Source organism: Geotrypetes seraphini, chromosome 4 (genome assembly GCF_902459505.1).
Source record: "Geotrypetes seraphini chromosome 4, aGeoSer1.1, whole genome shotgun sequence".
In the NCBI taxonomy this organism is placed as follows: domain Eukaryota; kingdom Metazoa; phylum Chordata; class Amphibia; order Gymnophiona; family Dermophiidae; genus Geotrypetes; species Geotrypetes seraphini.
In genome coordinates this window covers 191,762,184-191,782,842 of record NC_047087.1, presented here as the reverse complement: position 1 = coordinate 191,782,842, position 20,659 = coordinate 191,762,184, and the positions used below count along the sequence as shown (strand labels likewise).

The 20,659-nt window shown below is 43.0% G+C and overlaps 1 protein-coding gene across 1 annotated transcript in view; it reads left to right on the top strand.

Annotated features, from left to right (window-relative positions):
* The window catches only part of DDX21 (DExD-box helicase 21), a 157,272-nt gene that overhangs the window by 121,335 nt on the left and 15,278 nt on the right, over positions 1–20,659 (top strand). The window contains exon 13 of the mRNA XM_033941918.1: positions 7,740–7,874. Within this exon, the coding sequence (XP_033797809.1) occupies positions 7,740–7,874 (135 nt within the window). The remainder of the gene's footprint in view (positions 1–7,739; positions 7,875–20,659) is intronic.

Sequence of the window (20,659 nt, the reverse complement as noted above, 5' to 3'; positions counted from 1 at the left end):
TTTATCCCTACTGTGTTTAGACTGTGGGTAAGGCTATGTGCTGAGCTAGTGGAGGCATTGAGCAACTCTTATTTGTATTTTTACTTCTAGTATGACCTTTAATTCATAAATCTGACTCATTTAGTGTTTGGGTTGGGATGTTCAGGAATATGACTGCTCTGAAAAGTGATTTGTTGTTATAAAACTACAAAGTGCTGCTGAGCACAAACCCATTTTTTTAACTAAGTGTATTCAGAACGTCCCTTGTTCTACAAATTATGTAGTCATCTCATCTGGTCCACACTCTTGCTTTGTGATAGGCTTTTAGACATCCATAACTCTTAGTCGAGAAGTATTTTATTATGCTGCTTCTACACGTTCCATCCTGCGGCTTCCCATTGTAAACCCTTTATCCCTAAGTTTCCTTTTGTGTGGAAAATTTCACCTATCATGCCTTAGAAGCCTATCAAGTATTTGAAAGTTTATGTTTACTGATCACGTTCTCCTCTAGTGAATATATTTTGAAGGTCTTGAGCCTTTCATTATAGGAAATGTGTCACTGGCATTGTATTTCTGGCCTCTGTCCTTTCAGTGCTCCTATGAAGGTATGGCCTCCATATTTTAATACAGTCTTACAAGTTACTAATACATCCACTTAAGCAACTAACTTTTTCACTTGCTTTAATACATTAGCTGATTACTTTGATGTCATAACGCTCTGTGACAGTTTCCAGTTTTTGTCATCCTAAATGATATTTCTTGTGCAACAGGACTGGTAGTCTTGACCAGCGGGTTAAACTCTCATTAGCTGCAAGAGTTATATAGCCCACTGTTTTGTTTTCTTGCTCCACCTCCCATCACTCTGGGATTAGCTCCACCCCCTCAGTTTTACTCTTTACAAGCAAGAAGTAGGAAACCTGTCTATTGCTATTAATTTTTATTATGTTCAGGTTTTTTATTTTTGTCAGAAGCTTTTGGTGCTGCAGAGGATCCTGGTCACCTTGGGGCATCTCTAGCTGTGAGAAGATACAGACTTTCAGAGATGAGGTCTGTAGTCCACAGGCCTCTGTTTCAGTAGTTCTCAGAGCTCAGGGTTCATACGTTTGGGAGCAATCTCTCCCCAGGTTCTGTCTGCAGTGGGCTTGAGCACAGACTGAGCGGTTCCCATGGTGGTTTTATCCAGGCTCTGGGCCTACTGTGATCAACCTCCCCATGACATTGCACAGTTTTGGTGGGGATTTGTGGGTCCAGTTCCATATTGGGAACTGGACAGCAATCCAAAGAAATAGGCCATCTGTTGAACTCCAGGCTTGTCTGAGGCAGAAATCTTCTCTCCTCTCTGATTAGAGATTTCCCTATGCAGCTCCAGCACAGAAGCATGGCACAGTAAGTAAGGCTATTGCAGCCTATGGGGAAAATAGGGGGAGATCCTTTAAAGTAATTTTTAGAGGTTTCTGAGGTTAGGGATCGAGTCCCCCACCTCCCAAAACCTCTTCCCTGCATTTTCTGTTTGCATTTTTTCTCTACAGGCCATTTTAGGCACCAGAATCACTATCGCAGTAGCCATCTTAAGAACATAAGAATTGTCGCTGTTGGGTCAGACCAGTGGTCCATCATGCCCAGCAGTTCGCTCACGCGACGGCCCTCTGGTCAAAGGCCAGCACCCTAACTGAGACTAGCCCTACCAGCGCACGTTCTTGTTCAGCAGGAACTTGTCTAACTTTGTCTTGAATCCTTGGAGGGTGTTTTCCCCTATAACAGCCTCCGGAAGAGCATTTCAGCTTTCTACCACTCTATGGGTGAAGAAGAACTTCCTTACGTTTGTACAGAATCTATCCCCTTTCAACTTTAGAGAGTGCCCTCTCGTTCTCCCTACCTTGGAGAGGGTGAACAACCTGCCTTATCTACTGTACCTTGAATGTTTTGATCATGTCCCCTCTCAATCTCCTCTGTTCGAGGGAGAAGAGGCCCAGTTTCTCTAATCTTTCACTGTATGGCAGCTCCTCCAACCCCTTAACCATCTTAGTCGCTCTTCTCTGGACCCTTTCGAGTAGTATCGTGTCCTCCTTCTTGTATGGCAACCAGAGCTGGACGCAGTACTCCAAGTGAGGGCGCACCATGGTCCGGTACAGCGGCATGATAACCTTATCTGATCTGTTCGTGATCCCCTTCTTTATCATTCCTAGCATTCTGTTTGCCCTTTTTGCCGCCACTGCACATTGCGTGGATGGCTTCATTAACTTGTCGATCAGAACTCCCAAGTCCCTTTCCTGGGAGGTTTCTCCAAGTACCGCCCCGGACATCCTGTATTCGTGCATGAGATTTATGTTACTGACATGCATCACTTTACACTTATCCACGTTGAACCTCATCTGCCATATTGATGCCCATTCCTCGAGCCTTATTATGTCACGTTGCAGATCTTCGCAATCCCCCTGCGTCTTCACTACTCTGAATAAATTAGTATCATCCGCAAATTTAATCACCTCGTTCATCGTACCTATGTCCAGATCATTTATAAAGATGTTAAAGAGCACGGGTCCAAGCACCGAGCCCTGCCGAGTATTGTCCATTTACCCCCACTCTCTGTTTCCTATGCTCCAGCCAGTTTTTAATCCACATGAGTATTTCACCCTCTATTCCATGGCTCGCAATTTTCTGAAGTAGTCGTTCATGCGGAACCTTGTCGAACTCCTTCTGAAAATCCAGATATACAATGTTGACCGGATCGCCCTTGTCTATCTGTCTGTTTACTCCCTCAAAGAAGTGCAGCAAGTTTGTCAAACACGATCTGCCTTTGCTAAAACCATGCTGACTGGTCTTCATCAATCCGTGTCCGTCAAGGTGATCAATGATGCTTTCCTTTTATCAGTGACTCTACCATCTTTCCCGGTACCGAGGTCAGACTCATAGGTCTATAGTTTCCTGGATCTCCCCTCGAACCTTTCTTGAAGATCGACGTAACATTCGCCACCTTCCAGTCTTCCGTAATTTTTCCTGATTTGATCGACAGATTGGCTATTAGTTGAAGCAGTTCAGCTATGGTCCCTTTCAGTTCCTTGATGACCCTCGGATGGATGGCATCCAGTCCCGGGGATTTATCGCTCTTAAGCTTATCAATCTGCCTACACACCTCCTCTAGATTGACCGTCAATCCTGTTAGCTTTCCGTCTGATGGGTTCCGGTATGCTGTGTACATCTTCGGTAAATACAGATGCAAAAAATGTGTTCAGTTTGTCAGCGATTGCTTTGTCCTCTTTTAGCACTCTCTTTATTCCATGGTCATCCAACAGTCCCACCCCTGCCTTCGCGGGTTGTTTCCCCTTAATATATCGAAAGAACAGCTTGAAGTTCTTCGCCTCCTTGGCTATTTTTTCCTTGTAGTTTCTTTTGGCCCCTTTTACTGCCTTATGGCACCTGCATTGATGTTGTTTATGCTTGTTCCAGTTTTCGTCCGTTTTCGACCTTTTCCATTCCTTAAATGAAGTTTTCTTGTCTCTGATCGCTTGCGTCACCTCTACAGTGAGCCACACCGGTTCTTTGTTTTTTTTCCTCTTGGATCACTTGTTGATATGCAATATATATAGATTTTGCACCTCGGTGACTGTGTCCTTAAAAAGGGACAAGCTTGCTCTAGCGTTTTTACAGTGCTTATCCTCTCCTTAATCTTCTTCCCTACCATGAGTCTTATCCCTTCATAATTCCCTTTTCGGAAGTTCAGTGCCATGGCTGTCGTTTTGGACCGATGTTTCTCCCATGCGTCCAGATCAAAGAGGATCATATTGTGATCACTGCTTCCCAGCGTCCCTTCTACTTCTACATCTTGTGCCGGTCCTCGCAGGCCATCTAGAATTAAGTCCAGAATTGCATTTCCTCTAGTATTTTCCTTGACAAGTTGTTCCAGGAAGCAATCTTGGATTTCCCAATTTTGTTTTAAAAGCCTCCATCTGCCTCAATACCCTTTATTTTTGACAGCAAACAATATAGATGAACTCCTCAGGTAGAAATACTTAGATTCTTGCCAGATTTGCGGTGTATGGCTGTTTGAAGGGGGTCATTGCATGGGCTGCGCAGTTTGTGAAGGGGGTAGGTAGCTTAGGGCTTTGCCTCCCCTTAAGCTTCTGGTGGCTTAGGTACTCAGCTGAAGCATTGTCTGGGCCAGAAATTCCAGCAGAAGCTGAAGAAAGTGGACTTGGCATCCCCACCAAAGCGTAACCACATGCCAGTGGACAGATAACCAAAAACCAGCATGGGAGATCCTGCCATAACCCCCTGGGCAGTGGTTTGCTCTCGAATTCTTACACATGAGTCAAGAAGCCATGCAGATGTCATAGGGATCCAAACTCTAGTGGACTCGGAGGATGAAAGTTCAGAGTCCATGCCTTTTAATTTCATATTCAGGATTCTCAGCTCTTGGAGATTCAGTATCTCGGTGGTGGTGGCTGCCTTGGATCTTGGAGCTGGCTTAACCCTTTCAGGACCATAAGGATCGTAGGCCAATTTTTGTGGTTTTGACGACATTTTTATGGTAAAAAGGGCTTGCAGATGCCAAAAAATTGATTTTTTTTTTGTGAAATATCATTATTTTTTTTTTTTTAAAATCAAACTTCTGGCTTATGGACAGTGTGGCAAGTGAATCTTCTCGTCAATCTGGCAACGACGCTAATGAATGAATGTCGGAACCAGTTTGTTTACATAAAGGCAGTATCATATGGAATCCGTACATATCAAATTTAGAACTGTAGACTATCCCAATCAAAATTTATAGGATTTTAAAGTTATGGGACAAATATGTCCCTTGGTCCTGAAAGGGTTAAGGGTGCAAAGGTTATTCATACCCTCTAGCCTACAAAGTTTGATTGTGAAAGCACTCAAGAAATTAAAGTTGGAGCTGTCTCAAGCCTCCACATCTCAGTGCTCACTCATAAGCAGCACTAAATAACAAAATACCTGTTTTCCCTCCCATCCAGAGATCACTAATTTGTTAACAGATCACTGGGATGTTCCTGAGGGGCCTTTAATGCTAGTTAAGTCCATAGCTAAGTTACCCGATGGATGCTGAGTTCTAGTAGTGGTTTGCTACACCTAAAGTGGATTTGCTGGTGGCAAACTTTACTCCCTAGTGAAGGGGAATAGTCTTTATCCTCAAAAGATAATTTGAGGCTGGAACTGAAAGCAGCAGTGGCGGCATCTTATATCGCCCAGGCATGCCACTCTCAGCTAAGCTGGGCTCTGGATCCAGACAGAAACACTATCCCCCAGTTCCTGTTGGAGGGGGTTGACTATGTTGCAGAAGCTCTCTTTGACTTTACAGGGTCCTAAGCAAGGTCTTGGTTTATGCTACCTCCTTCTGCAGAATGCTCTGGATTCAGCAGTGGGCGGAAGAATTGGCCTTCAATGTGACCTTGAGCAAACTCTCAGGGACAGTTGCTTTTTGGCAGGGGCCTGGATGGTCTCATGGCTAATGTAAGCTGAAATTCTTACCAGATAGCAGACCCTGGAATTTAAGGGGGTATGGCAGGGAAAATTTTCATGGCTCCCAGCATTTTCACCAATATTCAGGAGCGTCTTCCAGTCTGAGGACATTCCAGGGCCAGAGCCAAAAGTTTGGGAGCACTAGGTGTCCCCAAGTATCTGGATCCTATTCCTCTGCGGCTTCCAGGAAACAACTGCTTTGACTCTGACACATCGTTAGAGTCAAAGCGATGCAGAAGGCAGGTGCGAGCTTCCTGCTTTGTCCCGCGCCGTGGGAGTCAGCTGGAGAAAGGGCCCTGCCGCTCGGGAATGAGCTGGAGGAAAGGACAGGAAGGAGTCAGCTGGAGGAAGGACCCTGCCGCTCGGGAGTCATTTGGAGGAAAGGGCAGGAGGGAGTCAGCTGGAGGAATGGCCCTGCCGCTTGGGAGTCAGCTGGAGGAAAGGGCAGGAGGCTGAAAGCTCCTACCCTACAGGGCTAGACTACTGGAGGAATTGAGGTAAGGGGGGACCCTGTTGGGGGGGGCCTGCCTGCTACTAGACCTGCTTGCATGCCTGTCACCAGGCCACTAGGCCTGCCTGCCTGCCTGCTACTAAGCCTGCATGCCTTGTTGCTGCCTGCCCTGTCCCGGCTTACCCTGTGTCCTGTCCCGGCCTACCACTAGACCACCAGAGGGGGGACAGGGTACAGAGCCTGGCAGAGAGTGTGGGGTTGGGTGCAGAGCCTGGCAGGGAGAATTTGGTTCATAATGTTTTTTTTCTTGTTTTCCTCTAAATCTAGGGTGCGTCTTATGGTCAGGTGCATCTTATGGAGCAAAAAAATATGGTACTCCAGCCTAGATGTACTAAACAGTCTGATCATGTACCAATGGTCACTGAACCAGTTTGACAGGTTTAGAAACCGACTGAATTTGCCGACTCAATGTTCAGAACGACTTACTATGTGGTTTTCTGTGAATTTGTACATTCTTTGACTCTGGTATGTAAACAACTTCATTACTATTAAAATGAGGTAATTAATATTAACCTCCAATTGCAAAATGATGTTGTGGGGTGGTCTACATCACAAGGACGGTCCTACCAACCACAGGAATGAACCTAGGTACCACAAAGATTGGGTAATACTGAAAACAAAATGTGAAACCAGTTCCTGGGCTTCCAAGAGTGTAAAATTGTAAAGTTTATTAATACAAAAAACAATTAAAAAATATCACAACATGCTAAAAGTCAAATTGATACAACATAAGTCCACTGCAAAAATAATAACCAGACCCTTAGAAGTAGGTTTCAATGGACATCAGAAGGAAGGACTCGGCTGGAAGAAGGTCCCAGAACAGCTCTGGGTGAGATATTGCCTGCCTCTTCGTTCATGAAGCTTCTAAGAGTCTGGTAGGCCCGCCCCGGGAGTTTTAAAAGGGCCAACCCAGGGGAGTTGCAGGTTTTGGGTTTTTCTTGCCAGTATTGACTCGTGATTGAGAGCTTTGTTGTTTAATGTTTGTATTTAGAGCAGAACAGACTTATATAGTTTTGGGGAGTTTCCCTGCTCCTCTATCTTATGTTTGCACTCTAGGATTCGCTAGAAACTTTGTTACTGACAGAGAGGGTGGGACTCATCCCAGAATGATGGAAGGTGGAACATGAAAACAAAACAGTGGGCTCTCAACAGCCCTTGCAGCTAATGAGAGGTTAACCTTCTAGTCAAGACTACCATTCCTGTTTACAAGAAAGAAGATTAGCAAGGTAAGAACCTAATCTTTTTGTTTGTTTTTTGCTTGACAAATGAATGATTTTTATGATTTTTCTTTGAATATAATTTTTCCAAGCCCTTGACCATTCTTTTAGGGTTTTTTTTTTTTTGTTTTTTTTTTTTCATTTTTGTCATCTTTTCTGACATGTCTGTTCTGTTGCAGGTTTTAGTATCTTCTGCAAACCAGCATATTTTCTTACAAGTCCTGGAGCAATATTACTAATAGAAATATTGAAAAGGAAGTGGTCCTAGTACCAAACCATGGAGAGGCCACTTTACCTTCAACAGACTAGACTCCATTAACTAACATTCTTTGCTTGCTGCCACTCAACCAGTTACTCACCCAATTTGCAGTTTTCTGATTCATTCCCATAGTGACCAGTTTGCTGATCAATCTTTTTATATAGAGCAAGTCAAAATCTATACAAAGTCTAGCCATGCAATGTCTGCTGTACTTCCTTGAACCACTGTTTGTCAGCTTGTTAAAGAGCTATGTCGGGGATCTGACACTGATATTTCTCTTTGCTCTTTGTTCTATCAGGGGTTTGTAACACTGACCCTGCAATGTTCAGTGGAGATGCACAGCATGAGCTATGCCTGGCGTGGTCTGAAAGAGCAGTTTGGTGAAGATATTGATAATAAGGTGTCCAGAATGCGATTTATTAAAGGAAAAGTGGTAAGAATCATTTATTCTTGTGTATGGGATCAATATTCAGTGAGTTTTAATTGAGAAGGAGGGTTCTCTGTAGACAATAAGAGTAATACATACACACTGAAGGTAATGTCGCCTGACAGCTGCCAATCTAGACCACTGCTCTCATATAGGCAATATAAGAACAAAGAGTAGGGGGCGATAATGGGAATTACTGCCTGGTCCCTGTTCAATATCAAATGATTCTGTAAGAAGACCATTCACCCACTACATTGCCTGAGGCTGATCATAGTTTGTCTTAATGACATCTCCAAACCGTCCTTCTATTCCATATTTCTCCAGGACCACATACATAAAGGCCCAAATGCACATGGTCAAAAGCCTTTTCCGCATCATGCATGCAGGCCAAGAGTCTCCCATTTTTGCCACCATTTTTATACAATTGGAATTGATAATATACAGTAAAGCAGATTTATCCCAGGACAAGCAGGCAGGTATTCTCGCAAATGGGTGACGTGATCCAACAGAGCCCTGATGCGGACGCCTCACAAGCAGACTTGCTTGAAGAAACTCGAAGTTTCAAGTCGCCCGCACCGCGCATGCGTGAGTGCCTTCCTGCCCAGCGCAGTGCGCATCTCCTCAGTTCTTACTTTTCCGCGGAGCCGAGAAGTCTGTCTTGGACTCTCTCCGTGAAGGGTTTTAACTTGTGCCTTCTTTTGTCCGCGGTTTTGTGTTATTTTACTCAGAATCGCTGTTTTTCTTCGTTTTTTTCTTGTTTTCAAAAAAAAAAAAATTTCTTCTGTTCGTTCAACTGGGCAGGCCACGTGGCCGCAGCCCCGCGGCTTCGATCTTGCGGCGGAGCTTTTTCGGCCTATGTCCCAGCCTGCAAACGGCTTTAAAAAGTGTTCCAAGTGCCAGCGCGCGATTTCCCTGACGGACCCTCATCGACGCTGTCTTCGGTGTCTTGGGCCTCAACATCTCCCGAAATCGTGCCGGCCTTGCTCAACACTTAAGCCTTGTGCTGTCAAGCGTCGTTGCATCCTGTGGGAGCAGCTTTTCAGCATGGAGTCTTCGATGGAGCTTTCGTCCTCGGGTGCTTCGCCCTCGACATCATCTAATGCTCTCCAGGCTTCCACAGCTTCTGCTCCGAGCCTCATCAAACCTGCCTCGTTTGTACCGGCTATGTCCTCGACGCCTGCTGCAGTGCCTTCCTTTGTCTCTTCAGGTCAGATAGCACAGCAGCCCATTCCCCTGGTGGTGCTTAAAGTGCCCAAGGCTTCTAAGTCCAAGCACTCTCACACTGCCTCGAGGGAGCACGAAGCCCGTGCAGGTGGTCCCGTTGGAGATGCGGATCCATCCTTGCTGGCTTCGTTCCAGACCTTATTGGAGAAGCAATTCATTCAGCTCTTTTCTACCATGGGGCCGAAGCTTCTCTCAATAATCCAGCCTGGGCATGCGGAGGTCTCCCGCGAGGTCGAGCCGCCTCCTGTGCCTCAGTCGTAGGCACACTCTCTACAGGGAGCAGAGTCTCTGCGAGTGTCTGTTCTGGCATCTCGGCATGCATCGCAAGGAGCAGAGTCTTTGCCCATGCCTCCATTGGAACCCGTACACTCGATGCAAGGAGCAGAGTCTTTGCGAGTGCCTCAAGGTTCTTCCACTCATCCGCTTCTGCTTCGTTCCACAGCCTCCAGCCCTATCCATTCTCTGGGGGCTTCGGCGGGGACACGTTCTCCTCGTTTGTCGAGGCCCGCTTCGAGGCACAGCTCGCATCATCGATCGAGACATTCTTCGAAGCATTCATCCAGGCATGCCTTGCCTCATCGGAAGCAGCCTTTTCTTCAGTATTCCCCACTGACTGCTTCGTCCCTTCCGCTTCCGGATCTCGAAGACCCGGTGGGTTCTTTTTCTCCATCCAGATCTCCTTCTTCATTGGAGCAAGCTACCTCGACATCCTCGAGTCCCTCTCGAGGCCAGGCTTTGGCAGATCAGCTGTCTTTTTCATCTTTTCTGCGTCAGATGGCAGCTGATTTGGATATTCAACTTGACACTGGATCTAAGTTTTCCAAGGAGTATCTCGAGACCATGCATCTTCCTCAACCTCCTGCTGAATCCCTCAAGCTTCCTCTTCACAAGCTTTTGGATCAAACCTTTGTCCGCTGTCTGGAAACTCCTTATTCCATTCCAGCTGCTCCAGGAAAATTGGATTCCAGATACAGGACTGTACATCACAAGGGGTTGACAATATTCAATTGTCTTACCAATCCCTTCTGGTTCAATCTTCTTTGAAAAGTTCTCATCCTTCTCTGGTGTATGCCACTGTTCCTCCGGGCAGGGAAGGCAAAACGATGGACAGATTTGGTCATTGCATCTACCAAAACTCCATGATGACCTCCAGAGTCCTCAACTATAATTTTCATTTCATCACTATTATGAGTTCTTTCCATCCTTCAAAAGTTAATGCCTTATCTGGATTCTTGTGCGCATTTTGAATATCAGGAAGTCCTTGCATCCTTGTCCCAACTTCAGCTGCAGCTTCTTCAGTCCTCCTATGATGCTTTTGAGCTGTCTGCTCGAGCTGCTGCTTGCTCGCTGGCCATGCGGCATCTGGCGTGGCTCCGTACAATCAACATGGATCCTAACTTGCAGGACCGGCTGGCTAATGTTCCTTGCGCTGGCAATGACCTCTTTGACGAGTCTATTGAGGCAGCTACCAAGAAGCTTTCGGACCACGAGAAGTCTTTTGCATCCATTCTCCGCCCGAAGCCGAAGCCGGCTCCTCCTCGCCCTGCACGCCCTCCTCTGATTTACCAACGGCGTTTTCCACCAAAACAGGCTCCTTCCATTCGTCAGCCTATCAAGACGCAACATCCTCAGAAGCAGCAGAAGCCTCAGCCACCTGCTGTACCCAAGGCTCCTCAGCCTTTTTGACTGTCTGATAGAAAGCATAACCTCAGTCGTTCTGCCATTTCCCGTTTTTCCCCCTATCGGAGGTCGTCTCCATCATTTTTACCACCGATGGACGACTATTACCACCGACCTCTGGGTCCTTTCCATTGTTAGGGAGGGATACTCTCTTCAGTTCCATCAAGTTCCTTCGGAACATCCTCCAAGAGAGTATCCTTCCAACTCTGCCCAGACCGCCCTTCTTCTTCAGGAAGCTCAAGCTTTGCTGCAGCTCCGAGCTATCGAGCCAGTTCCTTTGGCTCAACAGAGCAAGGAATTTTACTCCCGGTACTTCCTTGTTTCGAAGAAGACGGGCGATCTGCGTCCTATTTTGGATCTCAGGGTGCTCAACAAATTTCTGGTCAGAGAAAAATTTTGCATGTTAACCCTAGCATCTCTGTATCCCCTCCTCGAGCAGAACGACTGGTTATGCTCTCTGGATCTCAAGGAGGCCTACACACACATTCCCATTCACCCAGCCTCCCGTCAATACCTGATTTTGAGTGGGAAATCTTCATTATCAATACAGAGTGCTTCCTTTCGGCCTGGTCTTGTCACCCAGGGTCTTCACTAAATGCCTGGTAGTGGTGGCCGCTGCGCTCAGGAACCATGGTCTTCAGGTGTTTCCCTACCTGGATGACTGGCACATCAAGGATTCCACGTCTCAAGGAGTTGTCCTAGTGACCCAGCGGACTATCTGGTTCCTGCAGAGTCTAAGATTCGAAATCAACTTTTCGAAATCCCATCTCCAGCCTTCTCAGACTCTTCCATTCATCGGAGCTGTTCTGGATACTGTCCAACTCAGAGCGTTCCTTCAACAATGTCTGGAAGCTCTTCTCCATTTTTGTCATCTGGTCTCTTCTCGCCCGACCATCTCGGCGAGACACATGATGGTTCTTCTGGGTCACATGGCTTCTACAGTACACGTGACTCCTTTTGCCAGACTTCACCTCAGAATTCCTCAGTGGACCCTGGCATCTCAATGGACGCAGGTTTCCGACCCTCTGACTCGACACATCCAGGTCACTCCTGCTCTGACAGTCTCTTCGCTGGTAGATGCTCTCTTTCAATCTATTCAGAGGCTTACTTTTTCACATGCCTCCCCATCAGAAGGTTCTCACGACCGATTCTTCAACTTATGCTTGGAGTCTCATCTAGATGGTCTCCGTATTCAAGGCTATTGGACCAGTACGGATCGTCAGTGTCACATCAATCTCCTGGAACTCGGGGCAATTTTCAATGCTCTCAATGCTTTTCAGCATCTGCTTCCCGACCATGACAATCACGACCGGACAATCAAGTCGCAATGTATTATGTCAACAAACAGGGAGGCACGGGATCTGCCTCCCTCTGTCAGGAAGCTCTGAAAGTTTGGGATTGGGCAATTCGCCACAACACCTTCCTCAAAGCTGTCTACATTCAGGGGGCGCACAATGCCTTAGCGGACAACTTAAGTCGTCTCCTACAGCCTCACGAATGGACTCTCCATTCCACGCCCCTTCATCAAATCTTCTCTCAGTGGGGAACGCCTCAGATAGATCTCTTTGCAGCCCCCCACAACTTCAAGCTGCCTCAGTTCTGCTCCAGGATCTATACTCCTCATCGCCTCGAGGCAGATGCTTTTCTTCTGGACTGGACAAATCTCTTTCTATATGCGTTTCCTCCATTTCCTCTCATTCAAAAGACGCTGGTCAAGCTGAAGTCCGACCATGCCACCATGATTCTGGTTGCTCCTCGGTGGCCCAGACAACCCTGGTACTCCCTTCTACTTCAACTCAGCAGCAGGGAGCTTTACCTTCTACCAGTTTTTCCCTCTCTGCTTACGCAGCATCAGGGATCTCTACTTCATCCCAACCTGCAGTCTCTCCACCTGACAGCTTGGTTCCTCTCAACGTAGCTCCTCTACAGTTTTCCCATTCTGTAAGGGATGTTTTGGAAGCTTCACGGAAGCCTGCTACTAGACAATGCTATCACCAAAAATGGACTAGATTTTCTACTTGGTGTGTTTCTCATCATAAGGAGCCTCAACTTTCCTCCTTATCTTCAGTTTTGGACTATCTGTTGCACCTTTCTCAGTCTGGTCTCAAGTCTACCTCGATCCGAGTCCATCTTAGTGTAATTGCTGCTTTCCATCAGCCTAATGAAGGGAAACCTCTCTCTCCATCCTGTGGTTTCCAGATTCATGAAAGGACTTTTCAATGTCAAACCTCCTCTCAAACCGCCTCCAGTGGTTTGGGACCTCAATATTGTTCTTACTCAACTGATGAAACTTCCATTTGAACCAATGGACAAGGTTCATCTGAAGTATCTCACTTGGAAAGTGGTGTTTCTCATTGGCCTCACTTCTGCTCAACGAGTCAGTGAGCTTCAAGCGCTGGTTGCGGACCCACCTTTTACAGTGTTCCATCATGACAAGGTGGTTCTTCGCACTCATCTGAAATTTCTTCCTAAAGTAGTCTCAGAGTTTCATCTCAACCAATCCATTGTACTTCTAGTGTTTTTTCCAAAGCCTCATTCTCATCCTGGAGAGTCAGCTCTTCATACTCTGGACTGTAAACATGCTTTGCCTTTCTATTTGGAACGCACCAAACCGCACAGAACTGCTCCTCAACTTTTTGTCTCCTTTGATCCGAACAAGTTGGGACGTCCTATCTCTAAGCGTACCATCTCCAATTGGATGGCGGCTTTTATCTCATTCTGCTATGCCCAGGCTGGATTTCCTCTTCACAGTAAAGTCACAACCCATAAGGTCAGAGCAATGGCAGCTTCTGTGGCTTTCCTCAGATCTACACCTATTGAGGAAATTTGTAAGGCTGCCACTTGGGTCCTCGGTTCATACCTTCACTTCTCATTATTGTCTGGATACTTTCTTCAGACGGGATGGACAGTTTGGCCAAACAGTATTGCCAAATTTATTCTCCTAAGTTGCCAACTCTCCCACCATCCCACTTTGGTTAGCTTGGAGGTCACCCACTTGTGAGAATATCTGCCTGCTTGTCCTGGGATAAAGCACAGTTACTTACCGTAACAGGTGTTATCCAGGGACAGCAGGCAGCTATTCTCACATCCCACCCACCTCCCCGGGTTGGCTTCTCTGCTAGCTATCTGAACTGAGGAGACATGCCCTGTGCTGGGCGGGAAGGCACTCGCGCATGTGCGGTGCGGGCGACTCAAAACTTCGAGTTTCTTCAAGCAAGTCTGCTTGTGAGGCGTCCTCATCGGGGCTCCGTTGGATCACGTCACCCACTTGTGAGAATAGCTGCCTGCTGTCCCTGGATAACACCTGTTATGGTAAGTAACTGTGCTTTCTTGGCTCTCTGATGTAATAATTCAATCAGCTCTGCTTGTGTAGCCAGTAGGTTTTGGTAATTAACTCTTATGGGGGCCCTCCCATAAGTGCATCTCAGCCTAATCCATCTAAAATTGCCCAGTCCCACAGTTTCTGTTTAGTACTGCTATATGTCATTATGTTTCCCTGTAAAACAATTTTAGCAGTATTTCAATAGAGGATGGTTTGAGATCTATGCTCTCTGTTGAAGTATTGCAGATCAGCATACTTTTTAAGCAACCAAGACGCTATAGAAAGTAAATGGAGATTCTTCAAGGTACAAATGCATTACAATTTCTCTTGCAAAATTTGGATTTGTATGATGTATGGAAAGAGAAAAATGACTCACAATGGGACTACACCCTTTATTCCTCTTCACACAAATAGTACTCTCACATTAATTACATTTTTTGGATGTTGAATTTCTGTGATGAAATTCCCTTATATATAAAATTGATGGACTTAGGAAATGCTCTTCTCTTTTGTTCCTTTTTAGTTAATATTAATGCAATTATGATTAATGACCTCAAGGACATGCGGCTGCCTGATATTAGAATTTGTCTGTGTCAGGACAGCCTCTTGCAAGCTATCATTAATCTCTTAAATCCCCCTACAGCGTAAACTTTTTGATTGTGTTTAATTTTTCTTAAATTTTATGTTTTATAATTAAACTATAGACCATAATCATCGTTCCCAACCAGTCACATTAGCAGGACAGAAAAAGCTATTTAACATTTCATTATATTTAGCTTTTATGCCCAAATTTATTGCTGATGCTTGCTGCTCTCAGCTTCAGTGACTGGATGACTTGATTGGTGCTTAATGCTACCAGTTGCTTGAATGGTAACTGGCTCAATGGAGTGTCTCTGTTTCACTTGAAAGCGAGCTTCATCAGAAGATCATCAATAGATGTTATTTTAATCAACCGGCACTAACAAGAGAAAGGAACCTCCCGTTATAGAATGAACCTAGGTTTTTACCACAAATCGATTTTATTACTGGATGTACATACAGACAGTTTTTTTAGAAAAATTTTTCAAACAAAATTTCATTAACACTCAATGTCAAACCCCCTTTTTTGTATAATTTGGGCTATAAGGTGTAAATAAATTTATTACTGTACTTACTCAAACTTTAAAAATGCCATTATTTGTATTCACTCAGCTGCGGACCCTTCTGCTGCACCTGGTGATATATAGCTTTTTTTTTTTCTAAAATGGTGACTTGCTCGCCTCCAGGATTTCTGTGATAAGCATTTTTGGACTCTTAATGCTAGTTTATTTAAAGAATGAGGAAGTGGTGCGGGAACATAGAAACTTGATGGCAAATAAAGGCCAAATGGCCCATCCAGTCTGCCTATCCACAGTAACCATATCTCTTCCTCTCTCTGAGAGATCCCACGTGACTATCTCATGCTTTCTTGAAATCTGACACAGTCTCTGTCTCCCCCACCTCTACCGGGAGACTGTTCCATGCATCTTCCACCCTTTCTGTAAAAAAGTATTTCCTTAGATTACTCTGGAGCCTATCACCTCTTAACTTCATTCTATGCTTTCTCATTCCAGAGCTTCCTTGCAAATGAAACAGATTCAACATGCACACTTACATAACATAGGCATTTAAATGTGTCTATCATATCTCCCGTCTCACGCTTTTCCTCCAAAGTATACAAATTGAGATCTTTAAGTCTGTTCCCATACGCCTTATGATGAAGACCAAGCACCATTTTAGTAGCCTTCCTGTGGACTTACTCCATTCTTTTTATTTCTTTTTGAAGGTGTGGCCTCCAGAATTGTATACAGTATTCTAAATGAGGACTCACCAGAGTCTTATATAGGGGGCATCAATACCTCCTTTTTCCTATTGGCCATACCTCTCCCTATGCAACCTAGCATCCTTCTAGCTTTTGCCGTCATCTTTTCAACCTGTTGTGCCACCTTAAGGTCATCACATACAATCACACCCAAGTACCGTTCTTCTGTCGTGCAATAAGTTCTTCACTCCCTAAACTGTACCGTTCTCTCGGGTTTTTGCAGCCCAAATGCATGACCTTGCATTTCTTAGAATTAAATTTTAGCTGCCAAATTTCAGACCATTCTTCAAGCTTCGCCAGGTCTTTCTTCATGTTATTCACACCATCCTGAGTGTCTACTCTATTGTAGATTTTGGTATCATCCGCAAAGAGGCAAATCTTACCCAGCAGCGATATCATTTATAAAAATGTTAAAAAGAACAGGCCTAAGTACAGAACCTTAAGGCACACCACTGGTAACATCCCTTTCCTCAGAGCAATCTCCATTGATCACTACCCTCTGTCGCCTTCCACTCAACCAGTTCTTAACTAAGCCCATCACTTTGGGATCCATCCCGAGGGCACTCAGTTTATTTATTAGACGTCTGTTTGGAACACGTCAAAGGCTTTGCTAAAATCTAAATACACCACATCTAGCGCTCTCCCTCTGTCCAGTTCTCTGGTCACCTAGTCAAAGAAATTGATCAGATTTGTCTGACAAGACCTACCTCTAGTGAATCCATGTTGCCTCCGGTCCTGTAATCCACAGGATTACAGAAACTTCACCATTCTCTGTTTTAAAAGTGTTTCTTTTTTTTTTTTAGTTCCAATCTTTTTATTAAGTGAAAACATAAACAAAAGTACATTCAAGAAACATCAGAATTCACAAAAGCCACAGAACACAATTCTGCAAATCGTCATACATATCAAAATGATTACATAGATTGCAAGTATTCGTCAATGGGAAACCAAAGGGTTTTAGTCAATTGTCTCTGTCTATATGGTAATTTCTCAGCTGCATATTGTTCAAAACGCTTATATAAGCATAAAGAGTGCCACCAGAAGGTAAAATTCAGTCTTGAAGCCGATTTCCAATTTTGCAAAACATGTTGAATACCAACTGATATCATAATATCAATCAATTTATCTTCACACTTATTAAATTCAAAACAGGGATGTAAAGAGCGTTTGATAATAATATCAAAAGAGAGATCAGCCGTACAGTTGGTAATGTGACAAATAAGGGACCAAACTTGAGTCCAAAAAGGCTGGATTTGTGGACATGAAAATAGCATGTGTTTAAGCGTTCCTTGTGATTTTAGACAATGCCAGCATGTATCATCCGATGCAAGATTCGCTTTCTTCTTCTTATATGGAGTCCATATTACTCTCCACATGACAAATAGTAATGACTGAGACATACTAGCAGATAATAGTGGTCTATTGACTTTAGACCATAGATGATACCATTCTTTGTCTGTTAAAGGGATTTCAAGATCCATAGACCACTTATCCATAACATTTAAAGAAGGAACATAACAAGAATCCCTTAATATCTTGTAATAAAAAGACATTTCTTTTCCCATTTCTTTAGACAGAATACTCCATTCTGAGATAGTTGAAGTGTCACTGAGATGGAGAGTAGATAGGATAGAAGAAAGAGTTAACCATTGGTGTCGTTTAGATGATAATGTAGGGTATATTGTACTAAAAACAGAAAAGGGTATCAATACCGATCCATTAAATAGGGATTTAGCAGTCCATACGCCAGCAGCTTTCCATCTTTTCCAATTTAAGCATCTCTTATTAATTTTCAGGGAATTATTATTCCAAAGAGACATATTATTGTGGGACAAGATGGATTTAAGAGCTACTTTATCCAAAGCATGCAATGCAGTAAGAGTTGCCGGAAAAAGAGAAAATTGTTTCAAAGTTTTAGGGATATGCATAGTAGGGAGAGTATATATAGGTATTGGGCTACTAATGGAGATTTCTAGATTTAACCAGGAAGGTATGGTAGAATTATCATCCGATTCATTATAAGTAATCCAATATGACCCATATTTAGCTAACGAAGCTAGGTGATATTTATAAAAATCAGGAAGATTAACTCCTCCATGATTTTTAGTAGCTTTTAATTTATCTAGAGCTATTTTAGGACGTTTATTGTGCCAAATAAAAGAAGATAATTGTCGGTCAATCCATTTATATACTTGTGATTTGCATAAATTAGGCAGCATAATAAGTTTAAATAAAATTTGGGGTGCCAGAGTCATTTTAAGTGCTGAAATGCGACCCCACCATGTAATATAGAGTGGGGACCAATTCGAAATGGTATGAGTAATTAAATCTTTTAGTTTGTTAATATTGAAATCCATAATAGTTTCAGGATTTTTATGTACAAACATACCCAGATATCTTACAGGTGAAGTAGTCCATGAAAATGGAAAATCATGAATGTCTGAGTGAGAAGTGTAATCATTTAGTGGAAAAATAACAGATTTAGTCCAATTAACTTTATACCCTGAAAATGTTGAATATAATTTTGTCAGTGAAATAAGGGCCGAAAGCGATTGTTTAGGATTTTTAAGATAGAGCATAATATCATCGGCATATGCAGCAATCTTAAATTCTCGAGAGGTAGTGGGGATTCCTTGTATATTGGGGGACTGTCTAATGGCAGATAAAAAGGGTTCCAAAGAAAGATTAAAGAGAAGAGGTGAAAGGGGACAACCTTGTCTTGTTCCCCTATATAAGTAAATTGGATTTGAAAGAGAATTATTTATTAAAATTCTTGAACATGGTGTCCAATATAATGCACGAATCCAAGCCACAAAACTATCTCCAAAATGATACCATTTCAGAACCTGCAGTAGGAATCTCCATTCCACACGATCAAAAGCCTTTTCGGCATCAATTGCTAATCCCACTACAGATTCATCAACGGTTTTGGCTAAGCTAGAGATATTATGAAAAATTCGAAGATTATCTCCAATATAACGTTGTTTGACAAATCCTACTTGATCAGAAGATATCAGCAGCTGGATTACTTTATTAATTCTATTCGCAAGAATTTTTGCAAGTATCTTATAATCTGTATTTAGAAGCGAGATTGGCCGGTAATTACCAACCCTTGTCGAATCTTTATCTGGTTTGGGGAATATAACTATATTAGCTTCTGTGAAATTACGCTGCAAGTCTGGATTGGAATGAACAAAATTATAATATTGTAGTAAATGGGGGCTTAATTGAATAGACAAGGTTTTATAAAATTCACTGGTAATGCCATCTGGACCAGGAGATTTATTTGAAGCTAGTGACTGAATCGCATTTTGAATTTCTTGAATAGTTATAGGAGTCTCTAAATCTGTTTTAAGATTGGAAGGTAAGGTTGGGCGGGAAATAGTCTCTAAATAATTATTTATTTCAGCTGGTGATGAATCTGATTCTGATTGAAATAGTTCAGTATAGAATTGTTCAAATTCAGAACTAATACCAGCCTGATCAGTGATAAGTTGATTTTTAGAATTTACAATAGAGGATATATGATGTGTTTCATTTTTCTTTTTCAAGTAGCGAGCTAAGTTTTTACCCATCTTATTTCCTCCAATATAATATCCAGATTTCAGAATAAAAATATCATTATTAGCAAGTGCAGATGCAGTAACATTATACTCATATTTTTTCTTAAGCAGCTGTGTATGTGTGATCATATCTGCGGGATTAGAAAAACATTGGGTTTCAAGAGTTGCTATTTCTGATTCTAAGCTATTTAATTTTGTATTGGATTGTTTACGCTTCCATGCCATCAGACTGATAATTTCACCTCGTAATGTGGCTTTATAAGATTCCCAAATCGTAGCCGGTGTTAGTGAAGGGTCTGAATTAGTGACAAAAAAATCAGTAGTAAAAGAACTCAATTGAGAAACAATGGTGTCATCTGAAAGAATACTATTGTTTAATCTCCAAGTTTGTTTATTAGTGGGAGAGAAGGAAATAGAAAGAAAAAGTGAAATAGGTGCATGATCAGAAATTAAAATAGAGTGATTAATAGCATTTGAAATGTGCGGAGATAAAGAGGAGGAAACCAAAAAATAATCTAATCTGGCATAAGTATTGTGAGGAGCTGAAAAGTGCGTATATTCACGTTCAGTAGGGTTCAAAGTTCTCCAAGGGTCAATAAGGGCAAAATTTTTCATAAGACTTTTAAGTTCTTCTAGGGTTTTAGATTTAGTCAATCTGCATTTGGACGTCCTATCTAATACAGGATCTAAAGGTTGATTATGATCTCCCCCTATAATAAGTGGAACATTAGGAAATTTTAGTAGAATGTTTTGAATGGATCGGTAAAATTCAGGTTTATCTGAAACTGGAGCATATATATTGAGAATTATCACAGGTTTTTTATCAAGAGTAACATACACCAAACACCATCTTCCCTCCAAATCACATTCTGTAGTAATAACTGAACAGTTAAGGGAAGACTTAAAGTAAGTGGAAACACCATTCTTTTTTTTTTTGAGCAGGAGAGAAGTGAGGAGAAGTATATCCAGGAATTAATGTTTTAGCACTATCAGTGTGATTAAGATGCGTTTCCTGAAACATGATAATATCCGGTTTAAGGGAACGCAAATAATTGGTCACCTTTTTTCTTTTAATGCAGTGGTTTAAACCATTGACATTAAATGAAAGAATATGCAAAGTTGTCATATATTATCATACATTATACTTTTTAAAATATAAATA